This window comes from Mus pahari, chromosome 5, assembly GCF_900095145.1.
Source record: "Mus pahari chromosome 5, PAHARI_EIJ_v1.1, whole genome shotgun sequence".
NCBI lineage: Eukaryota > Metazoa > Chordata > Mammalia > Rodentia > Muridae > Mus > Mus pahari.
The window spans coordinates 128,382,040-128,393,176 of record NC_034594.1 but is presented as its reverse complement, the minus strand read 5'-3'; the positions used below and the strand labels follow the sequence as shown (position 1 = coordinate 128,393,176).

Here is an 11,137-nt window from a genome sequence, read left to right as displayed (position 1 = left end):
TGTTCCCTCTCAATTTTACCCCCCCCCCCAGTCCCAGTCAGCTGTATCGCAAAGTTTCAGTCCTGGTTTGTAACCAGATGTTTTGGCCTTTCTGGTAGCTCTAGGACTAATTAGACAATTACATTGAGATACAGAAGCAACACAAACTTTCTGGCACTGACATTTTAAATTGAAAGCAAGCATTTATTGAGCACCTAGAGCATGCAAATACAGTTCCCTTAAATACAATTGGCTCTTAACTGTTTCAACTACTCAATTTGAACTACTGCTGATTTATCTTTAAGGGTTTTATGAAGAATCAGTATTAAAATGGAAATAATATTTGTACAGTTCTCTGCAAATATCAGCGTCTTGTGTGGATTACTGTTGCTCCAGTACCAATATTAATTGCAGTAACAACATTGCTGTTTTTCCCAGGCAGAGTGTAGAAAGCAGCTGTAGGCAGACAGGAGGCAGGCGGAAGAGGTCAGGGGAGGTGCCTTCCCACGTCCGTCCCAAAGGGGCGGAGCGTGAAGGAAAGCCCCCGAGGCCACGCCCAGGACCCCGCCCCCTCCGTCTGAGCGGCGTAGGCGGTTACCATGGCGATGACGTCTAGAGGGCGGGGCGGGGCGGGGCTATGGAGAGGAGGAGGAAGATGGCGGGAGGGCGGCTCTGAGGAGACCTCGGCGGCGGCGGAGGAGGAGAGAAGCGCAGCTTCGCGCAGCGCCGGGGCCCATGTGGGGAGGAGTCGGAATCGCTGTTGCCGCCGCCGCCGCCTGTAGCTGTCAGAGCCGGGTGGGAGTGAGGGGGACGCGGCAGGATGAAGTTCGCCGAGCACCTCTCCGCGCACATCACTCCCGAGTGGAGGAAGCAGTACATCCAGTATGAGGTACCCGGGGCTGCTGGGGTCGGGGCGGGCTCGGAGGGGCTGCCATCTCCCTAGCCGCGACCTCCGCCGCTGCCTTGAGCTCCCCGGCCCGGGCGGACTTTGCCCCACCGCCGCGGGGAGCCACTGCGGCATCCCCGGCGCTGCTGGCCCCCGGCGGCCAGGCCGTCTTTCCCCTCCCCCGCAGCCCTCTGCCGCCGGGGTAACGGATACGCAGGCGGCGGCGAGAGGAAGGGCACCGCCGGGCTGGGGCTGGGGAATGGTGGTGGGAGGCCAAGCCGCAGGTGCGACGGCGGCCCGGGGTCGCGGCGATTCGGCGCCACCCCCTCCCCAGTCACCCTGACCTCCGGTCCCCACCGCCGGAGATCACCCCCTTTGCCAAGGTTAGGTGCTTCTCGCTGCTCACCTCTCGCCAAAGAATCGAGCTCTTGCAAGATAAACCCCTCCAGCGATTGCCTTCAGTCCACCCAGCCCCGTCGGCTTACCTCCACTTGCCCACTGTTGACAAAGGCTTTGTAACAGGATTGAAACTTGGTGAAATGTGTATCACCTAATGCAGGGGTTATAGTGTTCAAACGCATTGAGCCAATAGTTCTGTTTTGATAAGGAGACGGTGTCTCTTGTCTTTGTACTGACTGCACGAACTATACAGAATAATCACATCTTTGGATTTTCACTCTTCTCTGGTTTTGGAATGGAGGGAAGAAAAAGGAGGGAAGAGAATTATTTAAAATTTCAGGTTTTCTGCTAAGTTTTTGGTAGTGAGAAAAATCCACTGTAATGTAAATACTGTACCTTCCTTGTGTATTACACGAGACATGTTCCTCCTTTCAGTTTCTTCTTCTTGCACAGCTTTTGGAGGATTTTTAAATACATGTTGTAAGGAACCTTGCATCAATATTGGGAAAAGTAAAGACAGTAAAAAACACTCACATACTTAAAAGGTAGGATACCTGAAAGGCATTTATTTATTTATTTAAGCTTGCAATAGGTTATTCTCAGAAGCTAGTAGTTCAGCTCCAGGAGAGAGAAAAGACAGTGGATCTGTAACATCCAGGAATTCACATCTATGGTATAAGCAGGAACAAAGAGTATAAAATCAATAGGAACATGCACACACACACTAGCTAGGTTTTATGAATTAAAATATTTTGGATTTCCTTTTTTAACTTTCATATGAATTTAGTGATAGGATGTTTAGGCAACAGCAGTAAGTTCATTTATTCATGTAGACTATGTAATAATTGAAGACCAGGGAAAGGGATAGTTAGGTTAAACAGAATCTCGAAGAATGTAAAATAAGTTTGCTTGTAATATATTGTATTTAATGGCAGAAACGAATGGCTCATGACTAATACTCTCTTGTTAGTTTCCTTGTAACCTTCCTCTGTCACATTCTGTAAGAAAAGGTCCTAACAGTTCAGGCTGTGGAGTTGTTGATTTATTGTTTGTAATAACATTCAGTCAGTTTTAAAGCCTTGGCTAGAATCCAGATGGTGGGCTCCACTGAAAGAAGGGCATTGGGTTTTCATCTTCCTCCTAGCACTTTGAGCACCGCTGCCAGTTCTTCCCAGAGGTTAGTGCTGGAGCACGCTGGAGAGCTTATTATTATACAGTATGGGATGCTTGCTTTTGGTCAGAGGAACCAGACTTGGATATATATATTCCGTGATTCTAAGTATTTTAACATTTGACTATTTTATAGAATTAATGTGGACTATCTTGGACTAGAAGGGGAAGCCTGATATAGTTTAAAAATTTGATTGACCCCTGATTTGTAATGCCAGCATTGTGTCCGCGGTGGCTCTGAGACTCCTCATTTTACACAGTCTGTTTGGTTACTCTTATTTCTAAATGGTTACTCTAGATTGGTCACAGGGGGACAGAGTTCCTGTGCTTCTGAGTGACTGCATTAGCTTTCTCAGACCAATTATAAAGGACTTTTTGAAAAATTCATTTATTGTGGATAATTGAAATTTGATTCTACAGAGATTCCCCTACTATGTAGCTCCTACCTCAGTAAATTCATCATTCCATAGGCAAGATGAAAAATAAGGGGCTTTTTTTCTTTGTAAGTTGGAACCATTAAAGACATTTGCATGGGATTGCAGTCTTTGTGTTGTATATTATTTCAAAGATTTGGTGCTATTCCGTTAAAAATAACATAGAGGTATGAGTAAGAATTTTTAAGGTCTGGGAATGTTAGAATGTTAGCTACTTTAAAACATCAGGAAAGAGACCCTGTCTCCCAAAAAAACCAAAAAGACAAAACAAAAAGCCAGGGATAAAAGGTATCTATATTTAAAAGTTAGCTTTTGCTAGGGAAAAAGACCTTCACTTATTTTTTTGTAATTTGTATTTTTACGTAGTTGAAAATGATGCTCTCTTATACAGCAGAACAGCCTTGGATTTGTTTTCTTAAGCCTTGCTGAGGAAATTTTGATGTATTGCCCTTAGTTCAAGCCTAGGTTGCCTTCTAGCGCCCTGAGCCAGCATGAACTGTTCAGCTTCTTTGTTTACGTCAGTTTATTAAATATTACTTGAGTCAGGAGGAGCTTCAGATAGGAACTGAGTATTTTGTTTATATCTATAATTCTATGCACCATTTAATTATATATAATAGTATGGATACTTGGCTGCATTTTAAGTGCAGGTTCTTGTGTATGTTAGCTGTGAGGCCCTGGAGAGAATGTTTTTGCTCTTCCTGCTTTCTTCTTTTTTAATAAAAAAAAAATACATATGAGGCCAGAGCCTTTTAAGGCCTACTCTTATTTCCTAAGTGTTTGGCTTAACTTTTAGTTCTTTTTTTTATTCTTGGATTGCTGAAATTATTAATGATAGTAGCATATTAATATCCTGAAAATTATTAGACTTCCACTAGAAAAATGTGCATCCATAAGCAGAATAAGCACAAAAGACTAGAGAAACATGGAAAGACCATATACAGGACATCTAGGTGATGCTTTGTAGTTTTACTGGGAATAAACACAAATGAACAGAGACTGTCTTTGTTTCTAATAACCCAAGTGCAAATCTCAGTAAGGAAAGTAGAACATCAACAAGTCTTTCTAACAGTATTTTCAAGAAATATGGAATCAATGGTTGTATAGTTTAGAGGTCTGTAATAGGTTAACCAAAATTAACCCAGGCCAGTTTCATCCAAATAGACTAGTATGATCAGTTAATATTTTACAGAATATTAGTAAAAGAGGCAAATATGTTTGAAGCCTTTGATTGATGATGTGATTTTTCTCTGGAGGTGTCCAGGACTAAGAATGACATTTTTCAGTGTGTACTGTAGAAGGCATAAGATGCTAAAACAATGAGCTCTCCAGAGTTCAGGAATTGAAAGGGAATTTAAAGATTATCTGCCTCCTTGCTTTATATGAGAGCGCATGCACACACACACACACACACACATACACACACACAAGCGTGCGCGCGGCTAGCGTCTTGAGCACTGTATGTTTTAATATTGGGAGCCAGGTCACATTGGCGGTGCGACTCTGATGAAATAACTTCTTCCTCCTGGAGTCTCAGGCTGTTGATCTGCATGTAGTGTTGTCTGCGTGGAGAACTGAACGCTGATGGATTCCGAGTAAGCCTCATGTGATTTACCATTCATCTATATTTCTGTGCCTTGTCGTGGTTAAATTAAGTTTATGAAGAGAGAATTTAGGGAACTATTTTTAAATCCTAATATAAAATTAATGATTAAAAATCATCTTTTCAAAAATTTTAATGAAAAGTCAGGCATAGTGGCTCCCAGCACCAGGGAGGCAGAAGCAGGAGAATCTTTGTGAGTTGAGATCAGCCTGGTCTACATGGTGAGTTCCAGGACTGCCAGGGTTAGTATAATGAGACCCCATCTCAAAAAACCAAACCAAACCAAACCCATAAATAAATAAATAAATAAATAAATAAATAAATAAATTTGAATACATTAAAAAGACTAATTGTTTTAAATTGAGATTTTGTTCTGTGTTTCCATTGCTGGGGATTGAACCCAGGGCTTTAGGCATGCTAAGCAAGTTGCCATACCGTTGAGCTACACCCCCAGCATAAGACTTATTTAACTTAAATAAACAAAAAGTAATGACCATGATACGGAAAATGCACTGCATGAGCTGTACTTCCTTATTTTTCAGCAAGAGGAAGCATTGCCATAGTGCTGTTGTGATTCTCATTTCTAGAACCTCCCATGGGAAAACTTGTGGTGCAGGCTTCAGTGTCTCAAAGGTATTATGTTGATTAGTTAGGGTTCACATGCCTTGCTGGAACTTGTTTGAAATTTCCAGTTCAGCCACCCGATGGAGCACACACCACACTCTTCCTTTACGGGACTTCTGCAAATAACAGCACAGTGTAGTGTATTTTAAATAGTGCTTGTAAATGACTGTTAGTGAGGTGCTTGACATTGACAAATATGGTTTAAATGAGTGAATAAAAGTTCTTATTGTTCTTTATTGTCCCTGTAAAGTGTGTTAGTGTAAGTATCCTGGTAAGGTTATACTTGCCCATCCATTCCTGAGCTTGGCTTTGGATCAGCTTTTGGGTGAAGGCCCAGATCATAAGAACCTAAGAATCTTATTTGACCTGGGGTGACCATGGAAAACCAGTCCTGGCTTCACTCCTCATTTGGAAAAAAACATTTGAGAGACTGAGTTATACTAGCGGGGGGGTGGTGGTGGGGGTTCAGGTATATTTGAATTTTAGGTCCCAAACCAGTATACCCCAAACTCTATGTTTTTTTCTTTTTGTTTTGTTTTGTTTTTTTTCGAGACAGGGTTTCTCTGTATAGCCCTGAAACTCACTCTGTAGACCAGACTGGCCTCGAACTCAGAAATTCGCCTGCCTCTACCTCCCAAGAGCTGGGATTATAGGCGTGCGCCACCATGCCCGGCACCCCAAGCTCTATGGAGAAAGAGAGTAAAATTGTTAATTTTATGCAAATGAGAAGGAAGAAGAAAAAGTTTTCCAAATGTATAGTAAATGGATTGGTGTAGTACTCTGCTAAGGAGGCTACCCACTTGTTTTATATCCTGAGGGAGTCAAGGTTGTCAGGGATTTGCTCACTCTTCATTGTTCATGGCCAGCGGTGGCAGTGAGGGCAGTCATGGGTGCCTAGGTTAATGGATGCTGTGTAAGTTTTAACTGATCAGCTCTTCACAAAGTAGATAAGACTAAGACCCATATGCTCCAGAGTGAGTTCCAGGACAGCCAGGGATACACAGAGAAACCCTGTCTCGAAAAAAAAAAAAAGACCCATATGTTCTAACCGTCATATCAGTAACATAAGCACAGTGACAGCATGACGTCAAAGCTGACATATCTAGAAACAGCCTTCAGCCAGACTACAGGTAAAGTAGCAGTACTCTGTTACAGCTGACAGAAAGGTCACAAATATTTCACAATTATTTTATTAGGTAACCCTTTGAAGTCATGGTTTACTAACATACATCTCAAGTATGCCTTGCTAAGTTCTGTTTTCAGTTTATATCCATCATAATTAAGTTCAAAATTTAAACAGTCCTGGACCTTGCTAGGCCTTTGAAATACTATGATAAATTATTAGATCAAAAATATTTGCACAGGAAAGATTTCTAAAAAAGCCTTATTTATTGAAGGAGGCCTATACTATTAAAAGAACTTAGAAATAAGGAGCCATAAGTCATAAGGTACAGCTCTATCATTGAGTATTCATAATGAATAAATGTGTGTGTGTGTGTGTGTGTGTGATGTAGTCATGTGTATGTACAGGTCTGAATCCACTTATGTGTACTTGGGTTTAGAAGCCAGAGGTTGGCATCAGGTATTTTCTCTGTCCATCTCTGTCTTATTTATTTTTGAGATGGTTCTAAAATGTGGCTCTGGCTGGTCTAGAACTCAGAGATCTACCTACCTCTCTGCCTCTAGAGTGCTGGAATTAAAGGCATTTACTTATTTATTTAGTCTTTCTTTGTAGTCCAGGATGTACTGGAATTCACTCTATAGACCAGGCCAGCCTCAAAGGCAGAGATCGACTGCCTCTGCCTCCACCTCCCTTCTGCCTCCTGTGTGCTGGGAGTGAAGGTATGTACCATCACACACAGTACCACCTTATGTTTTGAAGATAGGTCTCTCACTGGACCTGGACCTTGTGGATTTGGCTAGACTGGCTGGCCAGAAAGCCAAACTCAGGTCTTCATGATTGTGCAGTGAGCTCTTATCCTCTGAGCCATGCCTCCAGCCCTTAGCCCCAGCAAGTGGTCTGTTGAAGATAGAAAAGTGGGATGTAGCCACAGGAAAGTGACCAAGACTCTGTTTCTGTCCTCCTTCCTCGCCCCATCTCTCCTTCCTCCACTCTCCCTTTCGAGAAAGAATTTCATGTGTTCTAGGCTAACCTTGACTCCCTATGTTGTCAAGGATGATCTTGAACTTCTGATCCTCCTGCCTCTATTTCTCAAGTGGTGGGATTATAGGCATGAGCTACCACTCCCAGTTTATTATACTTTACTAGAAATTGAGCCCAAGGTTTTTCACGTGTGCTAGATAAAGTTTCACTGATTAGGGATTGAGCTGTATCCATAATGCCAGAAAGTGTGCTTCATGGGTTTTTTTTTTTTCCCTTAGAACAAGGATTTTCTTTTTTAAATCCCAAAACTGTTTGGAATTCTTAAAATTACAGAGGATACCAATGTCTATTGATATAGTACATTAGAAATTAAAACAAGAATGTTTAATATACAGTATACAAGCATACCTTTTACTAGCTGCTGGAGGTATAACCTTGCATTTCATACAGCACCTGAAACTACTTTTTGTACTTGTGGGAGAAGGAAAAGCAAAAAAACAAAAACAAAACAAACCCCACAAGTGTTAGGATTATGAAGATTTTTCTAATACAGGGTCTCACCTTGTAGCTCTGGCTGACCTCAAGTTCTCAGAGATACTCTTGCCTCTGCCTCAGGAGATTCCCCTAGAGTTGGGATTAAAGTCATGTGCCATCATGCTGGCCTCAGAAGTGCCTCTTTTTTTTTTTTTTTTTTTTTTTGGTTTTTGAGACAGGGTTTCTCTGTATAGCCCTGGGTGTCCTGGAACTCACTTTGTAGACCAGGCCGGCCTCGAACTCAGAAATCCTCCTGCCACTGCTTCCCAAGTGCTGGGACTAAAGATGTGCGTCACCACGCCCAGCAGAAGTGCTTGCTTTGAGCACAGGACTTCTTTCAGAAAGTTAGGAGATTGCCTGAAAAAAAAGTGTTCTGTTCTTACAAGCATGTGAGAGGATAAAAGACTCCAATAGGGTGAGGATTACCCTGTGTCGGCTACACAGTGAAGGACCATAGAGAAGAAAACTTTGGCTCCCCTAGATTTCATTGTCTTTAGTTCCTATGAATTAGCAGAAATAAGATCAGCCTGTCTTGGGGCTGGTGAGATGGCTCAGTGGTTAAGAGCACCAACTGCTCTTCCAAAGGTCCTGAGTTCAAATCCCAGCAACCACATGGTGGCTCACAACCATCCATAATGAGATCTGACTCCCTCTTCTGGGGTGTCTGAAGACAGCTACAGTGTACTTACATATAATAAATAAATCTTTAAAAAAAAAAAAAAAGATTAGCCTGTCTTAAGAACAGAAGTACCCATCACTGAGTACTTATGGCCTAGGCATTGGCTGCTTTATGTTATGTTAGTTCTCACAGTGTTTTGCAAGGTACATATTATGTCCATTTTACTTGATGAGGTAACCTAGAAATGAGTCAGTTTTCACAGGGCTAGTCACTAAGTAAGAGCAGGCCATGTAGGTAAGTTGCCACTGTCTCAGGAAGGGGAGGCTAAGCCTGTAACTATGTTGCTACTCCTAGTTATAGGTAGCTCAGATGAGACAGGAAGAGCCCCCTCCCCCCATTCTTAATTCCCACATGGTATTGCTTCATGAAAATAAATGTTCAAACATGCATGCATACATACATGCATTTGTATACTCTTGTTTTTTGTTTTTTTTTGTTTTTTTTTTTTTTCAANACAGGGTTTCTCTGTGTAGCTCTGACTGTCCTGGAACTCACTCTGTAGACCAGGCTGGCCTCGAACTCAGAAATNCNCCTGCCTCTGCCTCCCAAGTGCTGGGATTAAAGGCGTGTGCCACCGTGTTCGGCTTTTTAAGGTTTTGTTTTGTTTTGTTTTATTTTCTGTAACTCTTATTCTATAGCATGTCAGCTGGGTTTGGAAGGTACTAGATTCCTCAGTAGGACAGAATTTACCTCTGTTAATTATGTTTCCTCAAAGTGATTATAACATGTGATTTTTGGGAATTGAATTTTTAGGACCAGTTGACTCTAGTTGGCCCTGCTCACTCCAGTCGGCCCCACTCCCTGCTTGTGCTGGCCCAAAGATTTATTTATTTATTATTATAATTAAGTACACTGTAGCTGTCTTCAGACAGCTGAAAAAAAGTGAAAAAAGGAGGGCGTTAGAACTCATTACGAGTGGTTGTGAGCCACTATATGGTTGCTGGGATTTGAACTCAGGACCTTCGGAAGAGCAGTCAGTGCTCTTACCTGCAGAGCCATCTCGCCAGTCCTTCCTAATAAAGGGTCTCATGAAGATAAATGAAAGGACAAGGGGATGAGTTATGGTAAAAGGAGAAAGGTGGGTACAAATTATGTCACTATGAGCTATTGATCTACCTCAGTGTGGCAGTTGGCTGCAAGGCTTATGTCATAGGATGTTAGACCTGAAAGGAACTTTCAAGTCCCATTTTTGTTCAAGTGAGAATGGAGTCATAGAGATTAAATGATGAAGGTCATTTGCCTTGGTCAGTGGCTGATTTATTGGTTTATGTGTTAATGCAGAGAATAGTTCCTAAAGCCAGACTGAGCAGGTTCAAATTGAAGCTCACCAGCTTCAGACAAGTCACTTGACATTTATTTTTTTCTCAGTAAATGTGTTGTTGAGTGCACACTTGAGGAGCTCAGAGGACAACTTTTAGGAGTTGGTTGCCTTTCTGTCTTGGGACCTTATGTCATCAGGCTTGCACGGCAAGTGCTTTTTTTGTTGTTGTTTTTTCAACATGGGGTTTCTTTGTGTAATACTGGCTGGCCTGAACTTGCTTTGTAGATCAGGCTGGCCTTGAACTAACAGATCCTCCCTCTGCCTCCTGAGTGCTGGGACTAAAGGCACACCCAGCCTGCATGGTAAATGCTTTTACCTGCTGAGCCATCTCCCTATCCCAAATCACTTGACATTTTTGTGCTTTGGTTTCCTTTTGTGTAAATTAGCAATAATGATAGTACAATTCTTGTAGGATTATTATAAAAATTGTCATCTCCAAAGTTTATTTGTTCAACTGACATTTCCAAAGTCATCGAGACAGTTTCACTGTGTGATGCAGGCTGGTCTTGGATGTGCTAGGTAAGAACTCTGCTACTGAACTACAGCTGAACTGGTTCGCTCCAGTCTCAGCTCTTGAGAAAGGCCCAGGGTTGCATATGTGCGCTGTTGAGGATTAGATGAGTTTAACATGAAGAGTTCTTAGAACAATGCCTGGCACAAAGTAAGAAAGATATATTAAAATTTTTTTGTTTGTTTGTTTTGAAAGAGCTCAAGGTTGTGCAGGCCTTGGTTAGCAGTGTTTATATTAGGAGAATAGAGCTTCAAGTTTTATCTGTCAGATGTCAGATGGAGGTTTTTCTAGGAAATGGCTGTGTTCACTTGAACTTTACACTGTCAATAGTATTTGTTCTAATAAATTTTTTTTTTTTTTTTGGTTTTTCGAGACAGAGGTTCTCTGTATAGCCCTAGCTGTCCTGGAACTCACTTTGTAGACCAGGCTGGCCTCAAACTCAGAAATCTGCCCGCCTCTGTCTCCTGAGTGCTGGGATTGAAGGCGTGCATCACAATGCCCAGCTTCTAATAAATTGTTCTTAACTGTTTTTACGTACACTAAGAAAACTAGGCATGACTGAAGAAGTGATTGTGAAATAAATTAGATTGATGGTCATTTGTAACATGCATTTATTTTGGCTAGCCGTTTTAAGATATTCTTTAGTTTTTTTAATTGAGGTGCATTCTTTAATGTGTCCAGGTGCCTTAAATGAGCTCCTAGTGGCTGCCTCACTTTAATCCTTTGCAGTTTTATAGTAAAAACAATATTTTGTCTTAAAATTAGTTTTAGGGCTGAGCAATGGTGGCGCATTTAATCCCAGAACTTGGGAGGCAGAGGCAGGTGGATTTCTGAGTTCGAGGCCAGCCTGGTCTACAAAGTGAGTTCCAGGACAGCCAGGGCTACACAGAGAA

General features: G+C 42.0%; 1 protein-coding gene across 1 annotated transcript in view; it reads left to right on the top strand.

Moving 5' to 3' along the window:
• Nucleotides 1–616: 616 nt before the first annotated feature.
• Xpr1 (xenotropic and polytropic retrovirus receptor 1) overlaps nt 617–11,137 on the top strand; it is a 174,818-nt gene continuing 164,297 nt past the window's right edge. Inside the window, exon 1 of the mRNA XM_021197505.2 lies at nt 617–868. Coding sequence (XP_021053164.1) covers nt 800–868 — 69 coding nt within the window. The 5' untranslated portion in view covers nt 617–799. The remainder of the gene's footprint in view (nt 869–11,137) is intronic.